Here is a 27,180-nt window from a genome sequence, read left to right as displayed (position 1 = left end):
TGGGTCCCCCAAAAGAAATATGGAGTTAGAGAGGAGTGTCAGTCAGGTACCTGAATCCCAAGAGAGAGCAGAAGGTGGAGGGAGAGTGGGGAGTGGGCAGCCTGACCCCTGGGTCCTGTGACACACCTGTGCAGACATGTTGACAATGAGCACTGACCACTGGCTGGAGGGCAAGGACTGCAGAACACTCTGGGCAATGGAGGTTTTTCCAGTCCCCACAGGACCCACCAGCAGGACGGGATTCTGGTTGGCCACCAAGGCGCTCACCAGGTGGTTGTAACGAACTGTGTCGACAGTGGGCACCATGATCTTATAGAAGGGGGTGCTAGGGAGGAAGAGGAATTGTGTCTCAAGAGTCATTGGCCCACTCCTTTCTAATTCCCCCTTCATTCTGCCTCCCAGTGTTTATCTTCCTCTGGCATCATCACTCTCCAATCACCAACCCTGCCTCCTGTAGGACCTGGGGATCAGGGCTTCTCCTTAGGATCCTGTCCCATTTCCCCTCCATCCCACTTCCTATACTCAAGACTCATCTCTGCTCCAGGGTCCACCTCTCCTTTCTATAGCTCACTTTTGCTTTTAGGCCCCAGCTCTCACGCCACATCTCCCACCAACCACAGCTCCAAGTCTGAACCACCCCCAAGTCTGGACCACCCCCAAGGCCTGTCTCTCACTTTGAAGGGTAGCGCCAGCTCTTAGGGAGCTTATCCTCAAATGATGTCCAACTCCTCATCTTGGGGTCCACAAAATACTCATACACCGTGTCCTAAAGAAGGAATGTGTGTCAGGTTACAAGCCTTCCTTTAGCTCTCCCCTGCCCAGAAAAAATGCTCACAGACCACTGGTGAAAGAAAGGGAGCTGGGCTAGCAGGCTGAAACTCAAGAAGAGTCTGAGGATCAGGGATACTGGTGGGTTCTGGAAAAATAGGACCTCAGGTTTGGGGGCCCTGACCTTATTAGGAAAAGAGCCCTCAATCTCTCGGAGGTAACTGTCGATCTTCTTGCGGCCTTCCTCATCCACAGAGGCACACACAGACCAGATCATGCTGAACACAAATGTCATCTCTACCATGGAGATATAGTTTTCACCATCAGCTGGGTTCACCTGGATGGAAAAAGTGAAGAGGAAATACCCTAAATCTATAGGAGATGGAGGGATCTACTTTGGCAGGTCATTACAAAGGCTTAGAGTTTTCCTCCCTTCCTGGTTCTGTTTGGGAAACCACATGGGTGTAGATAAACCTAAATCTAAAACATTTAAATAACCCTGAAATTCCTTGTAGTCCAGTAGTGGCCCTGAGTTTCTTCTCTAAGTTATAAAGACACGGCAGGGACCCGGCCACACCATGTCTACCCTGATAAAATGCCCACAGGTCTCAAGGAAACAGGTCAAGGATCGTCTGCAGTGACTTCTTTGTAACTGCAAAAAGTTGGAGATGACCTAAACGTCCACCAGTAGAGGAATGGAAAAATAAAATGTCCTGTTCTACCATGGATTTGTCTATAGCAGTTAAAAGTAATGAAATTAATCTACATGTAGCGGTATAGAGCTCAAAAACATATTGTTGATTTAATAAGCATATTGCAAGTGTGGTATTTAGCATGATACATTTTTTCAATACCACATTTTCTATGAATACCTATGGGCTTGTATGTAAATGTGTATTTTTTAAAGGCCTAGAATGACACATACAAACACACTACAGTAGTTACTTTTGTGGAGAAGGGAGTAGACTAGGACTGGGAAGGTGGAGGCAATCAAAAACAACTTTAGCTTTATATGAAAAATTGTAATTTTTGAAAAGAAAACTAGATTCAATTGTTACTTGTGTGATTAAAATTTTAAATGTACCAACTTAAGAGCAGAAATAGCATATTTAGAACTCATGCTCTCAACCCCCAACCCAGAGGGCATGTGCAGATGCTGCTCTTTGACAGGGTGTATGGAGCATGTGAGGCTGGGCAAACTCCACTGAGCTCCTTGGGGAAAATGGCCAACAGACAGCTAACTTGACATCTGTATCATCTCTAACCTATTTTGTGAAACAACCACAGGCCCATGGGTGGGAGCTCTTGAGGATGGGTTCTAAATTAAAATACTACTTAATACTGCAAGTAATGTGATACACAGGATGCTGTCCAATCCAGAATATTGAACTTGGTCTTAGAATAATCCTCAATCCTCAAAATATATGTGGGAAATTGTGTTGAGACTTTCTCATCTACCATAGTCCATCTAGAATCTTTAGTGTGTCCTTCCAGCTCACCTCAACACGCAACACATCTCACCATCCCCTTCTTGGGGTCTCTGCTACACTGCAGAGGGTCTGCATGAAAACACTACCTCCACCCTTCCTTGCCCAGCAGGGACTGACTCGTGTCCCCGTGTTTTTGTGAAGCCCATTCTCTTTACCTAGGATGCCCTCCTTCCTTTGTTCTGTTCACCAGTGTTGTTCTCCCCCCCGCCCCCGCCCCGGCTCAGCCCCTCCCTGGAAGGTCCTCCTCAGCACCTGAGAGCCACTGGCACTATATTATTGTCTTCTTCCTATATGTTACCTTGAAAGTTCACCTACATAGTTTTTTTTTTAATCTATATAGTTTTAAGTTACATTAATTGTATCAGGAATGACATGTACTGTTATAGATTTTTAATTGGTTATATAACTTTATATTAATAGTTTAATTATCTGGCAATGTCTTTAAAACCAATAAAAACAGTTTTGGGGAAGTGATTTAACCTCAACAGAAAAATATACAATTTTGCCCTTACTACACAATTCTAAACTAAACAAAAATTTTTCTTACATATCAATTAATCTGGAAATTTCTAAAACCCCTCATCAAATTAGGTTGGGTGCTCCTTCCAGCAGAGCCAGTATCCCAAGACTTAATATTTATTTTTTGAAAGGATAGAGAAATGAGGAACCACATGAGCTATCCTCATGTCCCAAAGTATAAGGAAGAAATTATAGAGAGACCCATCATGTACAATGTCCAATTTAGAGATCTTAGTTTGGCCTTCCAGTGTTCACTTGTGCACATGTGCCTGTGCGCGCACACACATACACATGTGCTTGCACCCTTTACTGCATCCAAGGTGGGTGTAGCCTTCCCTTGTTGTCTGTTCTGCTCAAACCAGGTGTTCGCATTCTGCCTCAGAATGCCATTTCCCTGAAGGTGTCCCAGGAAGTCATGAGCCCTTCCTGCCTGGCCCTGCTCTGGTCCCCCTTACCCCATTCTCTGGAGTGGCCAGGGCCGAGTACAGCTTGCAGAGGGAGATGATCCCACTGTATTCAGGTAGAGGCACCAGTTCATTGCAATTGTCCTTCTTGAAGGTCAGCATCTTGTTGATAAATTTTTCGAACATCCGTTGGAGCGGCTCTACCTCAATCTGGAGTTGAATATGAAGGGGCTCTTTACTCATTCTTATGTCCCGTAGGCCATGCTGATTACCCCCCCTCCCCTGCCGATTCCCTTCCTACCTTTGGCCTCTTCTCTAGCCATGACTGAACATAGGGCTTCCAGCCCAGATCAGCATAGTCACTGTACACCATCCCACAGCGAGACACGGTGGCTGGAGAGGCCACTGCCAAGTTCTCCACTTCAAACAGGAGAGACACCTAAGGATATACTTTGTCACAACCTTGCCTTTCGCTGCTCCCCGCCCAGAACTCTGAGGCCACAAGATGACTCTATCAAGTGCCAACTGTGGCACGATGAATAAAGATCTAAGATTTACAAATGATTTGCTTAAAGAAATGAGGCTTATTCAAGGTTATTTTTATATAAAAAAAAAATCACTCTCTCGCTCACACTGAGTGGGTGGAAAAGGGTGGGCTTTACAGCCCATGAATTCATGATCCCAGGTGCATAGTGAAGGTCCTCCCTCCTATGTCAGTGGAAATGGACACGAGGAGGGCTCCCACAGTGCTTCCTGGTACACAAGGTTCTTTTCTATACAACTGCTCTCCACAGCCACGGTAGACAGGCACTTCTTCAATCGCAGGTCCCCATGAACCCAGGCGACCTCCTCCTCAGCTCTCTCCTACAGAACTTCCTCTCTTGCTCTTCCCCTTAGCCCTGCCCCATGCCCTCAGTTCCCACTTCTACAGGGCCTCGGCAGTCAGGGCAGCCCTGTACCTGCTCAGGCATTGCGATACGCTCCCCATTGATGAGGGTCAGCACTTTGTTATCATCCATGACCGAGTTCATGCTCTCAATCCACAGTGTGTCCACAGGGCCATCAAAAATGATCCACTTCTCATCCGGCTTCTCATCTTGGTAGAAGGTAGATAGTGAAGAAACCAGAGCGTTCTCACCTAGGGCCCTCCACGCTCATCTCCTTGTTGATGCAAGCCGATGCTTCCCTGTACCTCAGCATTCTCCAAGCAGTTTTCTCCCAAACTGAGCTTTCTAATCCCAGCATGCCTGCCCCCATAGGAGATTTGGGCATCTGCTCTCCCCACCCCATGATCCTTTGGGTACCTGCACATGCCATCCGCATGACGCTGGATAGGATTCCATCCGTCCACTCATTAGAGTTAAGGTCATATTCCCCATACAGCTCCCCTAGGGACAATGCCTTAGGGTTCAAAGGGAACTCCTAAAAATGACACAGGAAAGGGTTTTGAGCTGCTGGCAGACACAAATCCCAAGATCTCCCTTTATGGCCAGGGATCTGCACTTGCCCTTTCTCTCACCTCTCCCAGGCCTCCTTGGACCCAGGCGCTGCCTCCTAGCCCAGCCTGCCCTCTCTGACCCCATGTATCCCTGTCCCCAGCCTCCACCGTCTTCCTGCTTCTCAAGTCTCTACCAGTGACTTCACAGTGCCAACCCTTACTCTAACGATGTTGAAGTTGGGGTCTCCAGTACGGCACAAGGAGGTCAAGGAGGACTGAAGAATCCGCCATGAGGTAGTCTTGCCACTGCCCGTACAGCCCACGATCATGGTGGAGTGGCGGGAGTTCTTGGTTTCATACAACTGGATGACTTTGGTGAGGGTGAACGTTGTGGTCTGTAGGCCCCTATCGCGAATCTCACGTTCAATGGTCTCCCGCAGCTGAGAGAAGGTGAAACACAGGAAGTTGAAAAGAAAGAAAGAGGACTGCAGAGGACTTTCAAATCTCTCCAAGACCTTGGAGGGTGATGTTCAAACTGTGAAAAATGGCACCAGGACCTTGCACTCTGGCAACTGTTCATTTCCTGGGAAGCTGACTGCAGAGTTAAGAGACTGGGCTCTGGAGTCAGCTTTCAGCCATGTGAACATGTCCTTCTCTGAGTTTCTGTTTCCTTATCTGTTAAATAGGAGTCGTGGTGATACTTCTCTCATAAGGTTGTTGTATTAGATAAAATAGTCTACATAAAACACAATGTCTAGCCTGGCCAGCGTAGCTTAGGGGTTGAGCATTGACCTCGTATCCAGGCGATCAGGGTTCGATTCCTGGTCAGGGCACATGCCCAGGCTGTGAGCTCGATCCCCAGTATGGGACATGCAGGAGGCAGCTGGTCAATGACTCTCAACATGGCTGTTTCTATCTCTCCCTCTCCCTCTCCCTTCCTCTCTCTGAAATCAATAAAGATATATTTTAAAAAAACACAAACAAAAAAAACACAATGTCTGCCCTGGCTAGTGTGACTCAACGGTTAGAGTGTCGGCCTCTGCTCCAAAGGGTCTTGGGTTCGATTCCCTGTCAAGGGCATGTACCTGGGTTGCAGGTTTGATCCCTGGCCCTGGTCGAGGCATGTGTGAGAGGAAACCAAGCGATGTGTCTCTCTCGCATCGATGTTTCTCTCTCTCTCTCCCCATCTCTCTCCCTTCCACTCTCTCTAAAAATCAATGGAAAAAAAAACATCCTCAGGTGAGGGTTAAAAACAACAGCACAATGTGACATGTGCTATACACATTTTTTTCTAATATTATTCAACAAATACTTTTTAAGCCTCTATAGTATGTGCCAAGCAGTATGTTGGGTGCTGAGAATAGAGTAGAGGTCATCCTCCTACAGAGCTCACAGTCTGGTGGGAGAACCAGACATTAAACAAATCATCACCTAAGTTAAAAATGTTTATAGCCCTGGCTGGTGCAGTTCAGTTGGTTGGGCATAACTCCACACACCAAACAGTTGGGGGTTTGATTCCCAGTCAAGGGCACATGTCCAGTTTGTGTGCTCGATCCCCTGTAGGGGGCTTGCAGGAGACAACTAATCGATGGTTGCTCTCACATCAATATTCCTCTCTCTTCCTCTAAGAATAAAGTCTGTTATATTCTTCAGAGTTGCCTGCTTCATTTGTTGATCTTAAGATACCTTCTCCTTGCGGTGACCATTACACCTTTGCTCCACTGTCAGATACGCATGTGCATGTTTAACATCATGCCGCAAGTTTAAGATGTCGCATTTTCTTTTTATTCAGTTTAAAATATTTTCATCCTGGCCGGGTGGCTCAGTTATTTGGAGCATTGTCCTGTACACCAAAAGGTTGCGGGTTTGATCCCCAGTCGGGGCACGTAAGGGAGGCAACCAATCAATATTTCTCTCTCACATGGATCTTCCTCTCTCTCTCTCAATACCTTACTCTCTCTCTAAAATCCAGAATTAAAAAAAATTTTTGCCCTGGCCAGTTTGGTTCAGTGGTTAGAGCATCAGCCCACAGACCAAAGGATCACAGGTTTGATTCCCAGCTCCCCTTTGGGGGGCGTGCAGGAGGCAATCAATCAATGTGTCTCTCTCACATTGATGTTTCTCTCTCTCCCTCCTTCCCTTCCACTCTCTCTCTTAAAAAAAAAAAAAAAAAGATCAATGGAAAAAATATCCTCTGGTGAGGATTAACAACAACAAACATTCTAATTTCTTCTTTGACACATGAGTTATTTAGAATTGTATTTTCTGACTTCCAAGCATTTGGGCTTTTAAAATTATATTTTGTTTTTGATCCCTAGTTTAATTCTCTTGTGGCCAGAGATCATGCTCTGTATAATTTTCAATCATTTGAAACACATGAGACCTATACTTAATAAACCAGCACATGGTAGATTTTGGTAAACGTTCCATGCACACTTGAGGAGAATATACAACTGTAATTGTTGCATGTAATATTCTATATGTGTCACAGCAAATCTGTTAAAAGCATTCCAATCTGTATCTTTATGGATTTTTTGATCAGCTTGCTTTATCAATTCCTGAGAGAAGTATATCAAGATTTCTCATAAGGGTTGTGGTTTTATCTATTTCTCCTTTTAGTTGTCAATCTTGTTTTATTTATTTGTGCATACAAATTTAGAATTGTTATATCTTTTGGGACATGGACCCTTATGTCATTATGAAATGTCCCCTTTTCCCTTTACTATTCTTGTTGCCAGAAAGTCAACTTTGCCTGATTATCAGTAGAGTTATGATTGTGATCAGATAATGTTTTGAATAAATTCTTTTGAAGTTTTTGAGGCAGATTTATGGCCTTTACATGGTCAACCTTCCTAAATATTCTATGTGTGCTTGAAAAAAATTATTCTTCTTCAATTATTGAAAGCAACTGCTATAGATGCTTACTAAATCAAGATTGTGTTGCTCGAGTCTTCTACATCCTAACTGATTTTTAGTCTGCTTGGTCTGTTAGTTACTGAAAGATGTTAAAGATCTCCACTACAATGCTAGATTTGTCTCTTTCTCCTTATAATTCTGCAAAATTTTGCCTCTATTTATTTTGAGGCTATAGTATTAGGTGCCTCTAAATTTAGAACTGTTTTTATCTCCCTGGTAAATTGAACCTTTTATTATTAAGCGACCCTCTTTATTTCTAGTAATGCTTTTTGCCTTAAAATCTGTTGTCTGATATTGCTACCTGCGCCTTCTTTTGATTAGTATTTGCCTGATATATCTTTTTCTATTCTTTGATTCTCAACCCTCTGTCTTTATGTTTTAAGTGTGTCTCTTATAAACAGTATTAAAGGTTAGTATAACACTGTGTACTATTCAATGTATGATTATTTTCCCTTTCCTGAACAACTTTTCTGTTTTCCTTAGAGGCTAGTAGTTGCTGTTTTTTGTTTGCTTAGTTTTTAATATACTGATCTCTAATTCAGCTTCAAACTCTGTTAACTAAATCTCTCAAAACATGTAGTCACATTAGGCATGAACTTCTTCCTTCAAAAGCCCTCCTGAAGCACTCAGATTTACTCCAGTCTAGACGGGCTTCTCTCTGTCAGGTGTCATCTTGTGTCCTTTATTTTCCTTTCTTGGTACACTGCTGCATTTTGGCAGAGGATGCTTTCTAGTAGCTTTCTGACAAGGCATATATTCAAGGTAATATATTTTGAGAGCCTGCATGTCTGAAATCTCTCTTACCTAGCCTCCTATGTGACAGGCTGGCTGGGAATAGAATCTGAGGTTGAAAAGAATTCCCTTCAAAACAGAGTTGAAGGCTACTCCATTGTTTATAGATTCAATATTACTACTGAAAAGTCCTTGATCTTTTGCATGTTTCCTCTGTTCTCCGCCTCCCCCCCCCCCCCCCCCCGAAGCCTGTAAAGTCTTTTCCTTGTCCCTGTGTTTTAAAATTTCACAGTGATGGGCCTTGGTGGGGATTTATTTTATCCACTGTGTCACACATCTGTGGATCCTTTCATTTTGGAAACTTAGGTCCTTCAGTCCCAGGGGTCCTTCTTATATTGTTTCACTATCAATCCTGCCCCCCTCCTCCACTTTCTCTGTTCGTACTTTTTGCAGCTCCTATTATGTGGCTGTTGTCCTTCCTGACTGACTCTTGAATCTTACCTCTTTTCCCCTTTGTCTGCTCTATTTTCTGGAATATTTCTTTTTTAATAGTATTTCATGGTGACAGTATCTTAATCTTATCTCTGAGACTACGATTATTTTTTTTAACTTTTCTTTTCTCTGCACTATTTTCTCCTATTTGCTTTTTCCTACTTTTTTTGGTTGCTTTCTTGTTAGAGGGTTTCCTCCAATGTGTGGTGGCCCCTGCTTCTCTGCTCAGATATAAGGGTGAAGAGCTAAAAACTGAATGGAAGCCCTGAGTGTGAGTGGGGTTAGAGACTGTGAGTATCCCTGTAGATGATTTATCTAGGACTTTCATTGGGAAATTACTATTCTCAATGTTTTGGTCATTCCTCTTAGGCTAGACAGATTCCCCAGAGAAAACTCTTCCAATTTCCTGTCTAGTTGCCAATATTCTGGGAGTTGAGAGATGAAAGAAGACAGTGTCAGCAATCAATGTGTAAACATTCACTTAATTCTCCCCCCTTTTTTTAAATCCTCACCCAAGGACATGTGTTTATTAATTTTTAAAGAGAGAAACATCATCATGAGAGAGAAACATTGAGTGGTTGCCTCCTGTTCATGCCCTGACCAGAGACTGAACCGGCAACCTAGGTATGTGCCCTGATCAGGACTCGAACCCAAAACCTTTTGGTGTACAGGACAATGCTCCAACCAACTGAGCCACCCAGCCAGGGAAATTCTCATTTTTAATAGGGTTTACTCATGCCCTGAACTATACCTGGTGTCCTCAAGTCCAGAGACCTACTATTTTACTCTTTAGTCTTCGGCCAAAGTGGCAGAGGCATAGTCATCAGGGGTGACAGAGAAGGGAAGAGCTAAAGATCTTGCAAGACAGTTTGCCTCCAAATCTTCTTACTTTAGCTATACCTACTTACAGAGGTAGCTAATGCCATAGATGCTTAGCCTTTTCAGACTTGCCTCTCAGTTTTCCCTACTTCCAGCCCTCTTAGGTTTGCTAAGTAAGTCACAACTTATTCATTTGTTTCTCTAAAATTCTTATTCCATTTCTTCCATCCTCTCCATCCTTTTAGATACAGATGCCTTATTTTTAAAAATCTCTTTAGAGTATTATAGTGGATTTTCAAAAGGTAACAACATTGTTTTTAATCCACCTTCTTTATCTGGAAATACTCTATATATTGAGCTGTTTTAAATTTCAATTATAATATTTTTTTATTTATAGAAATTCTATTGGCTCTTTTTCAAATCTACTTAGTTTAGAAGTGTTTCGTTCCTAGTTCATAGTTTCAAGCTTTCACTTTCTTTCTTTGAACACATTAAACATAGTTATTTTTAAATTCTGTGCTTGATCATTTCCAATATCTGAAGTCTTAGGGGATTTGACTCTGCTGTTCTGTTGCTCTTCTGCTTTCCACTCATAGCATCTTGTTCCCTTGTGTGTTTTGTGACTTTTGACCAGAAGCTGTGTATTTTCTTGAATTTCTATCTTGAATTTTTATGATAATTCTTTGAGGTTTAACTTGAAATTTCCTCTTCCAGAAATAATTTTCATTTGCTTCTGCCAGTCACCTGGGGGAAGCTAACAATCTAGAACTACTTAAAATTAAGTTTTAAGTTTGAGATTTTCAGGATTACGCAGTAGAATAAATTACGACCATAAACCACCTAAGGACTGACTTGTAGTGAGGAAATCTCAAAAATTTTAACCCCTCCTCCCATCATCTGTCAAAACAAGCAAGTTTCTTTACCCTATGGACCCTTTTCAATGGTGCGCTTCCCGTTTTCCCATTAACTAAGGGTGTTTTCCCTCACAGACTGAAGTTTATGCAGGACTGCGTTTTCTATTATACCTCCAAACTTGGGCTACTTTATCTCCTTTCCCCAGTACCTTAAATTCAACAAAAATTTTCAGAAAGCCAGCTTTTACACTCATTTATCTCCCCGCTTTTATTTCCCCTCCCCATCCCAGAATTCTTTTTCTTTCCAGCTTCACAATGCATTAAAAAATATGTATTTTTATCCAGCATTTTAGTGCTTTCAATGGAAAGGATAATTCAGGGCACCTAAACTACCACTGCCAGAAAAGGAAATTTCTGTACTTTCTAAAATCATCCTCCATCATCCCTTCCATTCCACTGCTCTCACTATCAAACAGTTCCTAGCAGTCTCTCCTCAAAACTCCCTAAATGAGGAGAGAAGTAGAGTCAGGAGAGGGCAGATGGGTATAGAGAAAGTAGAAAGGCCAGTGGATTAGAGATCTCAATGAAGTCAAAGAAACAAGGAGTGCAAGTACTTCAGCCAGTAAGTTAGGGGGTTGGGGGGAAGTAGAGAGTTGTGGTGAGAGAGCAGAATGTTTGAGTATATCCTATTATAGACACAGAAGCCCAAAGAGAGCAATTGTCTTGCCCAAAGTCACAGCTCATGAATGGCAGAACAAGGCCTGGGAACCAAGTGTCATGTTTCCAGATCTACATTCACATATAAGGTCAGGAAGAGTATTAAGGAACAAATACCTTGCCATAATCAATGACAGGCAGCTCAATGCCGGGGAAGAGATCTTGCACGATGGCATTGAATAATGGCACGTCGACCGAAGTTAGCTTGGCAATGTTCATATCTCTCATTGAGAGCAGCAAAATCTAGGTGAGAAAAGACAAAGACCCAGGCTGGAGGAGTTAGGGCCTAGGCACCCACTGGGCCCTTCTTCTCCAAAGGGTGAGGGGCAAGAGTAAGAACAATGGATATAGCTGAGCTAGTCTTTAAAAATATGACAGGTACAACTCAGGCAACACAGGGGACAGGAAGAAAGGTGGGAACCCCAATATGGGGAAAGAAGGGATCTGAAAAACTTTAGTGAAGGCACATAGGACCAGTGACAACAGAGGTTAAAGTCAAGAGCTGTGTCCTTGATCTACCTCTTCATCAGATAGATCTGGCTGCAGGCGGCGCTTCTTGCCCGCATAGCGCAGAAGGGAGGTGAGGGCACGTAGGCCAAAGTCATAATGGTCCTGTCTGGAGAGCTGCTGCACAGCCAGGGAGTAAAGTGTGTACACCTTCTTGGCCAGAGTCTGGGGAATGAAAACAGAGAAGGAAACAACTTATCTCTCTACAAACTCCTCTGCTTCAGTTAAGGAAAGTTACAGATACAAGAAGCTAGGTCCCGGGACTTGAAGCAGCTGGGAGGTGCTCTGTGGACAATTCTAATAAGAAGACCTTGTCAATCGCACCATCATGGACTTCTGACATCATTATACTTCTGCCTCCATATCCAACTGACAGTACATTCCTTATAGGATAAACTGACTGTGAGGCCTTCATGGAGTTCCTCAATCCAGAGAATAATCATGGAAAGAAAAGAAAATAATTGGAAAAAAGAGATTATCGGAATACCTTGCAGTTGCCAAAGCCCTCCCCAAAGAGAATGATTTCTGCAATAAGAGTTGAATCAGGCACCACCATGGCAATTGGACGAAACATGGATTTAAGATTATCAGGAAGCTCTGTGCGACCAGCATAGCCTGGGAAACAGAGCCATTTGTTTAGAATCACATTTGCTTCCAAAAGGCTTATTTCCCAATCAATCCCATTTTACCCTATCCTAGCTCCATCCCTAACTTCCTTCCCAACTCCAACTCCAAGATCTCTTCCATTCCCATCTCCGCCCTGGTCCCTCCCATACCAATCTGCTCAGCTTTCCTATCTCGGGCCTTCCCTTACTTTCTGCATGGCCTTATGCCAAACTCAAATCACAGAGCTGCCAATTTCCCATCTTCCCAAGTTCTGTGTATAATGCCAGTCCTAGTAGAAAGCACAGTTGCTTCTCTGATTCTTTCAGTACTGAAATTCTGCTCTGTTTTCTCCTAGATCTTCTACCAGAGCTATTCCTAGGGAACAGTAATGAGAGACCCTTGTGCCTGCATTTTGGGGGGATTCTCTCATTCTCAAAAGGGATTGCAGGTAGAACAGAATTCTGGGAACTAGCCCAATGGGAGAAGATAGTTAAGCACTTTCAAAGCTTAGGGCTACATATACAGGCTGGGGCAAAAGTAGGTGTACAGTTGTTCATATGGAAAATAATACAGTAATTAATAAATAGTAATACAAGAATAAACTCTGTGTTTCGCGTATACTCACAACTGCAAAACCTACTTTTGCCTCACACTCTATACACGGAGCAGTTATTAATACCTTTAAGGAGAGCAGTAAGACTGCCTCCCCTTCTCCCAGGAGTCTTATGTTTATTCTTCACTCATACATTGCTGTCTTTAGCCATATTTCACTTGGCTAAATACACTGGCCTGGCAGCGGGAAGGGAAGGACACATTTGTTTGCCCTCGATACCCAGTTCTCCCTCTGCCCCCAGAGCCCCATCTACTCCCTGGCTCTTACCAGGATTCATGGTGATAAAGATCCCACAGGACCACACCAGGTTAATTTCAAAGCCCTCAAAATAGAAGCGGGTGAGGCTGGCAGCCAGAGCGGATAGGATTGACAGGATCTGCTGGGCCACCACTGACAGCACCTCAATGTTGATGCGGTTAAACTCATCAAAGCAGCCCCAGGCACCTGTCTGTAGGGTGGGAGGCAGATTCACTGGCAGTAGGAGAAATATCCCAGGTTGGGAGAAACTAGAAAGTATGACTAACATAGCCCTGCCTGAAGTGTTTTGATAGGTGAGGTGACCTCCAAAATGTAGGGACGGGGGCCAGATGTGGGCAGTGGGAACCCAGCATAGCACTGTTGTAGTTTCTGGCCAGAACTCTCTATCAGATAGGGACAATCTGGGGGAATGCTTAAAAAGGTGTGAGTTGTAAAGATACTAGGGAAGGGAACTTGTGACCACTGAGTGCCTACACTATGCACCAGTTTACGTGCATTAACTTACTTAATCCTTACAAAATCTGATTTTGCAAATAAGCAAAGTGCAGTTCAGGATGGTGTAGAGACTAACCAACTTGAAGAACTAACTGAGGGGATGCAACATTTTAAGTTATAAAGCACTGAGCCAGATTTGGGTTCCAGCTGCTTTTCTGGGACTAAAGATATTTAAGGGGCCTCTGGGACAGGGTGGCAGGATGCTGACCTGGGCGAGGCCTGAGTACATTCGGCCCATGGACTTATAGTCCAGGCCCTCGGAACAGTTGACCACGATGACATATAGGCCAAGGGCCTTGCCCAGGTCCTTGACGGTCTCCGTCTTTCCTGTGCCTGCTGGACCTTTGGGGGAGCCCCCTCGATGCAGGTGCAATGCTGTGGTCAGTGTCATGTAACACCTGAGAATTGAGGACTCAAGTCAGACTCCTAAAAGCCTTCACTCAACATTCACTACCCCACCACAACCACCTAATTCATCCCACACGGCTGACCTGTCTGTGAGGGGGGTAATGACAAGCCGGCCACTGTTACCCAAGTACTCGTAACCATACTGGAATTGTGTGTTGGTCTGGCGGATTACACAGTCATCGAGATCCTGGAGAAACAGGGCAGAGGAAGAGAAAGGTGGGCTTAGAGGAAGAGTTAGAGCTGGGCAATGACTGAGAGTAGGGCTGGAGATGGCAAGGAGGTCACAGTTAGAAAATGAGGGGTTACATTTAGAGCTAGGAGGAAGAAAGAGTTTGTGGCCAAAATAGAAAATGGGTTCCTATTGCATGTCCACCCCAATCCATTGCGGCAGCTGCCTAGAGTTTTGACACCCATAGTGAACACCAACTGGAGAATGGTTTGCCATTCCTGATTTAAGAGACTTTTGATAGAGTTAAGAACTGGATTAGGGCACTGTAATAGGACTAAGGCTTGGATTAGAATATTCTTGTATTTAGAGACTATGAAATATTAATTGGGTTTAGGGTGCAAGAGTAGGGATCTGGCCCATCTGCACCTTCTCCCAGTATAAACGCAGTTGGCTGAGCCAGTCAAAAGAACTGACATCCATGAGGCCACTCTTATAAAGCTTCTCCAACACATCTCGGGCATGAACTTCTATGGTCACCAGAGCCACAATTTTAAGCCGCATGATCTTGGTCAAGTTGCCCCTGATAGCTTCTGAATACTTATTCAGTATTGACACCTGTAGAATGAGGTGGTAGGGAAGAGAGCAGATGGATCAACACGACCAAAGTCAATCCCACCTCATCCCAGCCTAAAACAACCTGCAACCCCCAATGCTAATCCTAACCCCACTATAACTCCAGACCCCCAATATCAGCATAGGAAAACATACTTCTATTCCACCAGAACTTTCCTCACTGGACTTCTCCCCTAAAGCACCCTCACTCCGGCCCTTTCCCACCAGCTAGTCTCTAATTCTGACTCCCCCCCACTAGGCCTATCCTGTACTTGTAGGGTCCCCACCTGCTTCTTTTTCATGACCTTGAGGATCTTCTTGTCTCCCCGCTCCTTAGCTGTCAACAGGCATTTGGTGACATCAGCCGTCCACTGGATCTGACTGGCAGTGATCACCATCTAAGGCATGTACAGAGGTTGTATTCCAAAGCCCTGTCTCTGGCCACCCACACGGCCCAGCTCCCAAACCCCAGCTTCTCCCAGGGCCAGGTGTTACACCTCTCTCAATACGCTAATCTGCTCTGAAGGATGGGGTACATGCCTAAAGTCAGGAGCTAAGGGTCTGGCATGCAGGGCTCCAGGACCACAGTCCAGAGTGGTGGGGCTAGAAACCAGCATTTTCACACTCAAGACTGTCTTCAACTTTGCCGCTCCCTTTCAGTGCTATCTTTCTTGTTCCCTCGTATCTATTGACCCCAGCTCACCTGGCCAGCCCACTCCTTCACCCATTTGTCCCGCTTGTTAAGAAACTTCTTGAGGGCCAGGCGGCAGTTCCGGAGAAGGTCTCGAAGGGTTACTCTCATGGCCCGCTCCACATCACCAAGCCAGGACTGAGGAGAGGTGAGAGAACAGGATGGCCTGGCCTCAGAGCCAGAGACAAAAGTCCCGAGGGGGAAGGTGCTTAGGAAACAGAACTGCAGGGCATGGAACCAAGATAAAAGTAGGACCTGGGCAGTATCTGACTTAGGGCCCTGCAGGATATGGAAGCCAGAAGGCAGATTTTCAGGTTCATGGTAGAGGTTACAGTTTTCAGGAATGGCCAGTGGGAGGGCAAAAAGTGATTAATGTCTCTTCACAGAGATGTTCTCTCCTCACAGAGCCAAACAAACTTCCTAATAGGAAAAAGAATCAGCTTGATTTTTAGACCTTCGCCACAACTCACCTCCACAGGCCCATCTAAAAGTACCGAGTGGAGGAAATCAACATACTCGCCATCACCCGAGAACATTCCCACAGCTTCCCATTTGCTGCTGGGTCCCCCAACCTGTAGAAACAAGAAACTATTAATGGCCTGGCCTGCTTACTGCTAGTATCTGCCTAGATGGTGTCTGAGCTCTGTGAGAGTAATTTCTGCTCCTCTCCCCTCCCACAATATTACCAATTCTAAAAAGTTCTATCCCACATAATCCAAAATCATTAATACATCTCCCTCCCATTGGGAGGCATTGTCTCCTTCAAGGCCTTGAATACCTTGACCTCAGCATCCTTTCCCTGCCCTTAATTCCATCATATCCAATTCTATTGACCTTTTGCATTCTCAGCAATTTAATGTTGTCAAAGCATTTTTTGAGGTGTGGCTGCACAGCCTCTGGGTTTCGAGACTGGCCCAGAATCTCCAGGAGGTCATCATTGGACAGGAAATAGAAGCGGGGGAAAATATGGCGCTTGGTCTCTAAATACATATCCAGAGATTTCTGAATATCTTCCAGGATTGTGTTCATTTCTATCAATGTGTCCAGGAGGCCTGGGAAGAAAAGCAATAAATGACATTTGATGACCCTTTTACCACTGCCCTGAGTAGATATGGAGTCTCCAACTATATCTACCTTGCCAACTCTTGGATTGGAGTACAGTTTGGCATAATTGTTCTAGGAAGTAGAGAAGTGTCCCCAATCAATCCATCATGCTTATCCCGTTCTCTTCATTAATTCATTATTAAGTGTTCATTATACACTATCATACATGCCATACATTATACATTATTATACACCACATATGATTCCATTAATATAACTACATCTCCCCTTACTCTTTGGGACAGTTCCATTCCACCAAAGAACTGGGACTCTACCAGTCACCCCAAGAGTATGAAAATTCGAGACTGTTCTACACATACATAATCCAACAATTTAAATCGTTAGACTCAAATACATATCACACGCACACAATAAAAGAGGCCTGCGACCACTGGAGTTGTCAGTGTCCCTTGTGATGTAGTGAAAGAGCACTAGATTGGAACTGGCACAAAATATTCAAAGTGATAAAAAGCAAAGGTCTACAACCAAGATTACCCAGAAAGGCCATCATTTAAAATCAAAGGAGGGATAAAGAGCTTCTCAGATAAGAAAAAGCTGAAGGAGCTCATCACCATCAAAGCAGTACTACAAGAAATGTTAAAGGGACTTCTTTAAGGAGAAGTGGAAAAAGAAAAAATATTAGTAAGATCATAACGCCCCCCAAAAATCATCACTGACAAAGGCAAACACATAATAAAAGTCGTAGATTAACCAACACTAAAGCTAATATAAAGGTTAAAAGGCAAAAGTAGAAAGATTATGTGTAATCACAAAAGTAAATTAAGGGATACATACAAACACACACACACAAGTAGTAAAAAAAAAATGACAAGAACATAAAAGTGGAGGGATTGAGTAAAACGTAGTGATTTTAGAACGTGTTCAAAATTAAGCGACCATCAACTTAAAATAGATGGCTATAAACATGATAACCACAAACCAAAAATCTATAAGAGATATACAAGAAATAAAGAGAAAGGAATCCACTGAAATAAAGAGAAAGGAATCTACAGAGAATTATCAACATACAAGAGAGCAAGAGAATAAGAGAGAAACAGAGAAGAACTACAAAGACAATCAGAAAACAATTAATAAAATGACAATAACTATATAACTATCAATAGTTACTTCAAATGCAAATGGATTAAGTGCTCCAATCAAAAACCAAATTGATAAAGAAGTGTGGTACATATGTACAATGGAATATTACTTGGCGATAAAAAGAATAAAATCTTAACCATTTGCAACAACATGAATGGACCTAGAGGGTATTATGCTAAGTGAAATAAGTCAGACAGAGAAAGACACATACCATATGATTTCACTTGTATGTGGAATCTAAAAAACAAAATAAGAGAACAAACAAAACAGAAACAAACTCATATACCATATGATCTCACTTATATGTGAAATCTAATGAAGAAAATAAACTGAGGAACAAAATAGAAACAGAGGCATGGATACATGGAAAAGACTGACAGCTGTCAGAGAGGAGGTAGGAGGGGGTACTGGATAAAAGAGTTGAAGGGATTAGACAAAGAACATATATTCATAATTCATAGACACAGACAACAGTGTGGTGATGGCCAGAGGGAAGGGGGGACGGGGGCTGGGTGGAGTTGGGCAAGAGGTGTGGATAGAGACATCTGTAATAGTGTCAATAATAAAAATAAAGGGGAAAAAAACTAAAACTGAAATAAAAAACACCTCATAGATACAGAGAACAAACTGATGATTGCCAGATGGGAGGAGTATTGGGAGGCTGGGTGAAAAAGTTGAAAGAATTAAGATGCACAAATTGGCAGTTACAATATAGTCACAGGATGTAAAGTACAGCTTAGGGAACATAGTCAATAATGTTGTAATAACTATAAATGGTGTCAGGTGGGTGCAACACCAACCGGGGAATCACTTCATAAGTTATATAAATGTCTAACCACTATGCTGTACACCTGAAACCAATATAATATTGAATGTCAACTGTTATTTAAAAAATTTGTTTTTAATTTTAATGCACGTTGTCACTCAACGTTACATAATCTAATACTTACATTTTATCAGAATAATTAAAATTATGTGGAAGTTTTTATGTGTATACTCAAGATTCTTGGGAAAAGGAAGAATTGTTAGATTTACCCTAAGCAATATAAAAAAGTCCTCCACACGTCCTGACAAAACTCTCTCCTCAGGATACCCATTCTAGGTGCCTATCATCAAACCTGATTTCCTGATTCTTTAGCCCAATCTACTGCAATCAACCAGGTCTCACTATGTTTACATCTCTCCCCTATCCCATACCAAAGTATCCAGTTAATCTGATAAACTAATTAAAGTCAATATGGTGGATTAGAGGTGGAAGTGGAAGAGGGTATGGGGGGATAAATGGTGATGGGGGAAAAATAAAATAAAATACAGGAAAAAAATAATATAGTCAATGTAATAATAACAGTAGCTAAGAGTAACCAAGGGCTTACTCAGTGCCATTTAATGTGTAAGTGCTTTATTTACATGATCTCATTTACCTGCATTATCTCATTAGATGAGTCAGAGAGAGAGGAGTGTGTCCTCAGTCAGGGCTTCCTGAGGCACAGTGCTATTAATTGAGCATTAACTTTACTCCAGACCCTATACTCAGTGTTACATACTCCTTTATAATCCTTGTAAATCCTGAGAAATAGCTATCATTAACCCTCCTGCTACAGGGGGGGAAAGCTGTAGTATGGAGGAAGCAAGCTGCCCAAGAGCATACAATTAGTAAAGCATAAATCAGATTCTGAACTCGAGTCTGTCTGATTCTATATCCCATTCTCTTAACCACATTGTACTCCACTCAATATTTATTGAATTTAATTTACTGAACTATTACTTAATGCTTAGAGAAGCATTAGAGGTGACGGTATGACAGCCAGGTATGACAGTCACCTTTCAATAAATGAACCATGTGGCCATGACTTCACATATATATAACCCAACTGAGGCTATGGCAGGGCAAGAGGTCAAGGAGTTCAGACCTGGATAGTGGGTGCTCCGGAGAGCATTGCTGTCCTTGTTCATCCGGTCCATGATGGATTTCCACTTGCCATTGACCTGGTCAAATAAGGCTGATTCATTGGGCAGCTGCTTACGGATGTCCTCTCCTAGGAAGATATTCTGAAGGGCCAAGAATTGGGGTGAGAAGCTGTTTCTCATATACTCCCCACTCTGCCCCCGGCTCCCAGACCATGGATGATAGTTGAGTAGAAGTTAAGGAGCATTAGCCCTAGCCAGTTTGACTCAGGGGCTAAAGCGTCAGCCTGCAGACTGGAGGGTCTCGCGTTCGATTTTGGTCAAGGGCACGTACCTAAGTTGCAGGCTCAATCCCCGGCCCTGGTCGGGGAGCCTGCAGGAGGCAACCAATCAGTGTGTCTCTTTCACATCAATGTTTATCTCTCTCTCTCCCCCCCTCCCTCCCTCCCTTCCACTCTCTCTTTAAAAGCAATGCAAAAAGTATCCTCAGGTGAGGATTAAAAAAAAGTAAAAAGAAACAGACTAAAAAGTTAGTAATGTATTTTAAAAAAAAAGATAAGGAGCATGAGAATCAAAGGGCCAGAGATGCCAGATATCTGGGTCCACGCAAGAGAAATGGAGAAAGAACAGGACTTTTCAGGGAGGGAATTGATGATGAGAGGTAACAACTAATGCTTGGGTCCTGAACGAAGAATAGCTTTAGAGGTGGGGAAATGAAGCTGAAAACAGGCAAATATTTAGGTCCTATGTAAATAAAGGAGTAAAAACGGGGTGTAGAAAGAGCTCAGGCACTGAATGCTGACCTCTAGGTACATCCACTGACGCTGTACCACGAGCACCGTCTCAATAACTTCCAAAATGAGGGACAGGCAGCGTTCCCAGTAGTCCACATCCTTCTCAAAGGCCTTGACAAAACGAGATGCCTTCATGGTAGACAGAGCCACCTGGTTATCTTCCAGCGCTTGGAATACTTCCTCTGTACCTCTGGGGAGGAAGGCTTCAAGATTATGTTCCTTCCCCATTTACCAATCCTTGGTCCCCACTCCGCAGCCCAGGTCACACAGCCCTCCCCCCTCCTCGCTCCCTGAGGCCCTCTCTACCTGAGCCGGTGATGGCCCTTATCCTTATAGGGTACTATGTCTAGCTGAATCACATCCCAAGTCTTGGCAATGTTTTGTAATGCCTGTGGGAAGAAATCGGGGGACAGAACAATCAGATATTTAATCCCCAAGGGGAACAGAAGCTGCAAGAAGACATCAGATGATAAAAAGCTAGGAGTCTTTGCTCCAGGCTTAGGAAGTGGGGGAGTATGGGAGAGGATTCTGTCATACCAACTCTATTGCCAGTTCTTTGGTTGCTGAGGCAGAGATCTCCCCAATCTTCTCCACATGGTGATCCATCCCAAGCTCCACAATCTGCTCCAGGGTGAAGTTTTCAGATTCCTGATCAAACTCCCTTTGGATCTCATCTCTGACCTGATCCCAGTGCCTGCAGCCAGGGACAAAAGGTCAGTTGAGGAGGCTGGACACCAAGGCCTACTGGAAAGTATTAGCGTCACTCCTTGGGCTTTCTCCCATTGGGATATTATGATTCTTGTATTTATTTATTCATGATTCCACACCTTTTTACTAAATAGGCTCTAAAATGCAACTTAGGCACTGTGGGGAATACAGAGATTGAGGTGCTGGTTCTCTGGAGAGGCAGTTAAGATGGATTACTACAGGTTTATCATAGATTATGTACCAGGCTACGTGCTCTATGTGAAACATCTCACTTAATTTTCACAACCACTCTATAAATGATGAATTATTGTCATTCCATTAATATATGAAGAAACTGAGGCTTAGAGAGGTTAAATAACTTAAGCAAATAAAGTGGGATAGTTTATACTTAACCACATAATACTCAATGGTGAAACATTGCCAAAAACATTATACTAGAGGCAACGCAAAAGAAGTAAAATTATTTTCTCCTAAAGGGATAGATAATTAATTATTAAAACACCATTTGTAAGATAGTTTATTCTATCCTCAGTGGTTTCAAAGGACCCTTCTATCATATAATAAATTCCAGATACATTAAAAAAGTTAAACTTGAAAAACAAAATTATAAAGAATTAGAAAAAAGTTGGAAAGAATGCATTTATAACTCTGGGGTAGAGGAGGTCTTAAATAAGCACAGGAGCAAAAACCATAAAGGAAGAAAGTTATTGCCCTGGCCAGTGTAGCTCAGTTGGTTGGCATCGTTCCATGCACCAAAAGGCTGCTGATTCAATTCCCGGTCAAGGGCACGTGCCTGGGTTGCAGGCTCAGTCCCCTGTAGGTGTCATGTAGGAGGCAGCCAATGGCTCTCACATTGACGTTTCTCTCTCTCCCTCTCCCTTCCTCTCTCTCTAATAATCAATAAACTATTTTTAAAAAAGAACTTTTTATAACAGAATGCATAAAGCTTAGCTGTGACAGACAACATAAAGTGAGAGGAGACAGAAGGGGAAGGACGCAGAGAAGGAACCAGGAAGACAGGGAACCCAGGACAGTGGGAGAAACAGAGGACTGTGGCAGGCTCTAGTGAAGGCTTCTTCCAGACGTGTGTTTGTGGAAAGAGGGGCACAGAGAGCTATGATCACCATGGAGGGGACAACTAAAAGGACCAATGACAGCACAGGCCTGAGGGTCGCCCCAGGAGCAGAGGAGCAGACTCACCTCTCTCTAAGGGCAGGGTTTCGCAGGTCTGAGATGAGAGGCATGGTCCTCTTGAACTGCTCAATTTTTGATCGAGTGGTTTCAATAATTTCCCAGTTTCGGTCCTGAACAAAAGTGGGAAGCATCAGAAGAGGTAGTAATCTTCCCCACACAGTTCCCCTTCCTCCATTGGCTTATGTTCTGCCTCCCTCTCCTTTCTCCACACACCTTATACTCTTTAGCTAGTCTTGTGAGGCGACGAAACAGTCCATGGGCCATGGTCTCCATGGCCTCCGTCTGCAGGGTGAGGAACCGGCCAGTCTTCCACTGGTTCCAGTTCTCCTCCCAGTCCCGTGTGATCTCCCAGATTTGCTGGAGTGCATCTATCTCCTTCATGGCAGAGAGCAGAAAGATGTGTTTAGTAACATGACTCTTGCCTTTTTCCTTCCTGACAAAAACTCGGGTACTTTGCTCCTCTCATCTGAGAAGCTTTTCCCTCCAGGCAATAGAGCTCCCTCCTCAGTTCAGATTTTTTTTTCTCCATTCTCTTGCCTTAAGAGCTCCTCAAGTAACAAGCACAGGAAAGGATCCTCAAAATCACTAGTCAGTAGGGACATGCAAATCAAAACCACATGAGATTCAACTTCACACCCACCAGAATGGCTAGGACCAAAAAAAAGTGGGGGGAAATAAGTGTTGGCAAGGATACAGAGAAATAGAAACCCTCGTACATTGCTAGTGAGTGTAAAATGGTGCAGCTGCTGTGGAAAATAGTTTGGCAAGTCCTCAAGAAGTTAAACATAGAATTACCATATGATCCAGCAATTCCACTCCTGGGTATATACCCGCAAGAACTGGGAACAGAGACTCAAACAAATACAAGAACACACACACTCACAGCAGCGCTACTCACAATAGCCGAAAGGTGGAAACCACCCCAACGTCCATCAATTGTGAATGGAGAAGCAAAATGTGGTAAATTCATACAATCGAGTATTATTCAGCCATAAAAAGGAATGAAGTATTGACTGACACATGCTACAACACGGGTGAACCTTGAAAACATTATGGTAAGTGAAAAAAGCCAGACACAAAGAGCGACAAATTTGTATGATTCCATTTACATAAAATATTCAGAATAGGCAAACCCATATGCATAGAAAATAGGTCAGTGGCCAACAAGAACTGGGGAAAGACGGGATGGGAATGACTGCTGGTGGATACAGGGTTTCCTTTTGGGGTGATGGAAATGTTTTAGAACTAGAGGTGATGTTTACACAACATTGTGAATATACTAAATGCCGCTGAATTGTTCACTTTAAATTAGTTCTTTTGTTATCTGAGTTTTACATCAATTTTTTAAAAAAGCTCCTCATGCACCCATCTTCCTAGTCCCAGCTGTTTTTCCAGGCCCTTTGGATGCATTCACCTGCCCTCTGCCCCCTGCCCCTATCCTTGGTTACCAGAAGGACCTATCTCAGCACCCCACCTTCTCCAGGTTCTGCAGGTCCTTGGAGACTGGCTGCTCGATCTTGAAGATGCCCAAGTTGGCACGGAGACTGTTTTCTTCTTCCCGCATGGCATTCAGCATCGCCCGCATTTGGGCAATCTGCTCTAGAGCAGCCTGATGTCCCACATTACTGTTGAAGGGGCCTGCGGAAAATCCAAGATGAAACTCATCGAATCCCACTCAAGGCCATAGGTCCTCTGAAAGGACTGTCATTGCTCTCCTACCTCTTTGTGGGTAAATCCCACTTCTTCCTCATGTGAGAGGGGGAAGGGAAGGAAAATAAGAGAAAATGCATTCAAAGAATGATGATCGATCTTATCAAAACTACTACATGTGGCTCAAGAATCAGAAACAGGTGGGACTCAGAAGGTGGGTATAAGAAAACTGGAAATGTGAGCTGGGCTGCTGCCTTTTGACCAAAAGTCAGAGACAACAGTTGCATTGCTGACAGAAGTGCGACTGCTCTCTTCCTACCCTAGTTCAGTCCTTCCTCTGCTCATCCCTGTTCGCACCTCCCTAGATTGCAGGCGTTGAAAGACTGGGTCTAAACAATAGTAAAGAAGGGGCAGAGGATATGAAAGGGGCACCTTTGGTGGCAAATTCTTCCAGAAGATTGTGTGCTTTCTTCTTGAAATCATCAGCTGAGTGAATGAGGCCTGTCTTGAATTTCTCCTTGTGCTTCTTCAGCATCTGTTCACTGTCCAACAGAGTTTGTTGAAAGATGACCCACTCCCCATTGAGACTGTTCAGCATCTCCAGTACCTGCGGATATCAAACAGGGGAGGATGACCCATGAACAGAAGTTCTGTCCTTCTCACCAATGCTTTAAAGGACTCTTTCCTGATCCTCCAGATCAGAGTCTATGGCCAAGTTCTACATGCAAAGAGACCCAAAGAAATCAAGCAGTGAGTTGCTGGGCCTAAAAGAAACTCATAAACTAACCAGAAATATTATTTGAGTTAGCTTTGGCTCTCAGGGGCCTTTGAATCTTGAACCTTCCCTCCCCCACACTTCTCTGCTCTCCCTCCTGACAGCACAAGTGTCTACTATGTGGGAAATCAGCTTCCCGCACAACCTGCTGCTGGCATGGGTTGAACTTGGGTAGACCAAACATCACTGGAACTCACACTCTCCTCAACTGGCACCTCATACTTCTCAAGAATGGCAAATTGCTCGTGGATGGGAGGAATCTGGGTCTCTAGGTTGGGCAAGTCGTGCTGTAGGGTATCCATGAGATTCAAACTGACCCCCAATTCCTCTAGCGTCTGGGGAGGGCGGCTTATTCTAAAGTCAGGCAAAGAGAGCACAGGTAAGTAGACAAGACAGGGTCTGCTCTCCCCAAGTCTGTGCCTGGCACCCCTGCCCATACTTCTCCGCATTCTCCTTCAGGTAGGTGTGCAGCTCCAGGAGGCGCCGGGCTGCCATCTCCTTGAGAAGAGTCGTGAACTTGTTCTGCCACTCGTTGCAGTGCTGCACCAGTGAGAACTTCAGATGTGAGCAGTCCAGCAGCACAAACTGGATGTTGAGGACTGTCTCCTCCTTCTGCACGTTATTAGCAACCTCTGTGTAGCTGAAAGAGCCCATATTCCTGCTAGGATTTTTTTTTCTTTGCAGACATGTCCACTGCCCTGATGCCAGTTCAAGTTCTCATTTCCTGCCACCCAGACCTGTGCAGCAGCTCCAAAGCATTCTTCTACTCCCAGGTGTCTCACATTTCAGTCCATCCCCCAACCACTGCCTACAGGATAGCTATCAGACTCCTTAGTCTGGCATTCAAGGCTTTAGAGTTACATAGACCTGAGTTGAGTTTGCACAGGTGCTCACTAGCTCTGTGATCTCAGGCATGTTATTTAACTGTTGGAAGCCTCCATTTCTCACCTGTAACATGATGATAATAAAAGACCCTACCTCACAAGATTGTTAAGAGAATGAAGTTGATTGCTGTATATAAATCCCTGTACCTATGTTCCAACTACTCATTATTTGGTAAACATGCTTATGTGTTCCCATCTTTATGCCTTCGCTTATGCTATTTTCTCTACCTGAAATGCCCTCCCACTGTCCATCTCTGCCTGTTGAAATCCTAACCATTCCACAGAGCCCAGCCTCAAAATCACTCCCTTCATGAAGCCTTTCCTAATGTCCCTGGCTGGAAGTTCTCTCTCCTTCCATTGAACTGCCCTGGTACCTTGTAAACTTTAATCATATACTTTTCACATTTGAAGCTTGTATAATAGTAAGTACATTAGGACAGTACTTTAGAGTTTACAAAGTGCTTTTACATATATTTAATAATCTCACAACCGCATAAGGTAGGTGGTGTAATATCTGTTTCACAGGAGACTGAGACCCGGAGAACCTAAGTACCTTGCATAAGATTACACAGCTAGCCCAACTGGGTGTGGCTCAGCAGCTGAGCATCGGCCTAGGATCCAGGAGATTGAGGTTCATGCCTGGGTTGTGGGTTCAATCCCCAGTTGGGGGCGTGCAGGAGGCAGCGGGTCAATGACAACTTTCTCATCATTGATGTTTCTATCTCTCTCTGTCCCTTCCTCTCTCTAAAATCAATAAAGATATATTAAAAAAAAAAAAAAAAAGATTACACAGCTAGCCCTAGCCAGTTTGCTCAGTGGTTAGAGCATCAGCCCACAGAATGAAAGGTCTCAGGTTCTATTCCGGTCAAGGGCATATTCTTCTGTTGCAGGTTTGATCCCCAGCCCTGGTCAGGATGCGTGTGGGAAGTAACCAATCGATGTGTCTATCTCACATTGTCTCTCCGGCTCCCCCTCCCTCCCACTCTCTCTATAAAATCAATGGAAAAAATATCCTCCGGTGAAGAGTAAGAAAAAAAAAGATTACATAGCTAGAAAGTGGCAGGGCTGGGGTTTCGCCCGTTCTCAAGATGCCCCAGCACTACTCTTTTGTCTTCCCTCCTACACTACGGGCTCAGGAGGAAACACTTGTTCATTTCTTCTTTTTATTCCTCAGGGCCCACAGGACAATGGCATTTGTTTAACAAATGAATAAATAACCAGAGGACAAAGAAATGAGAGTTCTTTCCCTGCCTTTAGAATTTCAGCATCTTCTTCAATTTAACTCCAACCTACCTTCTAAAAATGAGTGTTCGCTTCTCTTGTCCCTTAGATCCCGAGCATTTCCTTCTTTCCAACAGAACCCTGTGGGTACTCCCCACCAAAGCTGCTCTTCCCTAAATCTTGTCCAGCTCTTACCTGACCTCAACCCCTGAGAAACAAAGGTCCAATGCCCCAGGTCTTGTTACTTCCATATAGTTGAGGACATATTTTCCGCACCCCTCCCTACCCCCAACCTTCCTTCCTGAGTCTCTAGTTCCAGAATGCCTCCGAAGATTC

The 27,180-nt window shown here is 43.8% G+C and overlaps 1 protein-coding gene across 1 annotated transcript in view; it reads right to left on the bottom strand.

Annotated features, from left to right (window-relative positions):
• DNAH2 (dynein axonemal heavy chain 2) overlaps positions 1–27,180 on the bottom strand; it is a 103,440-nt gene that overhangs the window by 34,246 nt on the left and 42,014 nt on the right. Inside the window, exons 21-49 of the mRNA XM_081162046.1 lie at positions 25,179–25,379; positions 24,937–25,093; positions 24,397–24,571; positions 23,789–23,952; positions 22,528–22,689; positions 22,321–22,424; positions 20,950–21,106; positions 20,719–20,801; positions 20,422–20,602; positions 19,624–19,762; positions 16,343–16,560; positions 15,979–16,080; positions 15,521–15,646; positions 15,105–15,215; positions 14,632–14,820; positions 14,120–14,223; positions 13,837–14,026; positions 13,143–13,323; positions 12,144–12,271; positions 11,669–11,821; positions 11,267–11,392; positions 4,841–5,059; positions 4,486–4,603; positions 4,141–4,277; positions 3,483–3,620; positions 3,233–3,391; positions 953–1,105; positions 675–766; positions 127–325 (exon numbers count right to left, since the gene is read on the bottom strand). Coding sequence (XP_081018172.1) covers positions 127–325; positions 675–766; positions 953–1,105; positions 3,233–3,391; positions 3,483–3,620; positions 4,141–4,277; positions 4,486–4,603; positions 4,841–5,059; positions 11,267–11,392; positions 11,669–11,821; positions 12,144–12,271; positions 13,143–13,323; positions 13,837–14,026; positions 14,120–14,223; positions 14,632–14,820; positions 15,105–15,215; positions 15,521–15,646; positions 15,979–16,080; positions 16,343–16,560; positions 19,624–19,762; positions 20,422–20,602; positions 20,719–20,801; positions 20,950–21,106; positions 22,321–22,424; positions 22,528–22,689; positions 23,789–23,952; positions 24,397–24,571; positions 24,937–25,093; positions 25,179–25,379 — 4,366 coding nt within the window. The remainder of the gene's footprint in view (positions 1–126; positions 326–674; positions 767–952; positions 1,106–3,232; positions 3,392–3,482; positions 3,621–4,140; positions 4,278–4,485; positions 4,604–4,840; positions 5,060–11,266; positions 11,393–11,668; positions 11,822–12,143; positions 12,272–13,142; positions 13,324–13,836; positions 14,027–14,119; positions 14,224–14,631; positions 14,821–15,104; positions 15,216–15,520; positions 15,647–15,978; positions 16,081–16,342; positions 16,561–19,623; positions 19,763–20,421; positions 20,603–20,718; positions 20,802–20,949; positions 21,107–22,320; positions 22,425–22,527; positions 22,690–23,788; positions 23,953–24,396; positions 24,572–24,936; positions 25,094–25,178; positions 25,380–27,180) is intronic.

Source organism: Miniopterus schreibersii, assembly GCF_964146895.1.
Source record: "Miniopterus schreibersii genome assembly, chromosome: 16".
In the NCBI taxonomy this organism is placed as follows: Eukaryota; Metazoa; Chordata; class Mammalia; order Chiroptera; family Miniopteridae; genus Miniopterus; species Miniopterus schreibersii.
The sequence above is the reverse complement of the archived record's forward strand: the minus strand, read 5'-3'. Positions and strand labels throughout refer to the sequence as shown.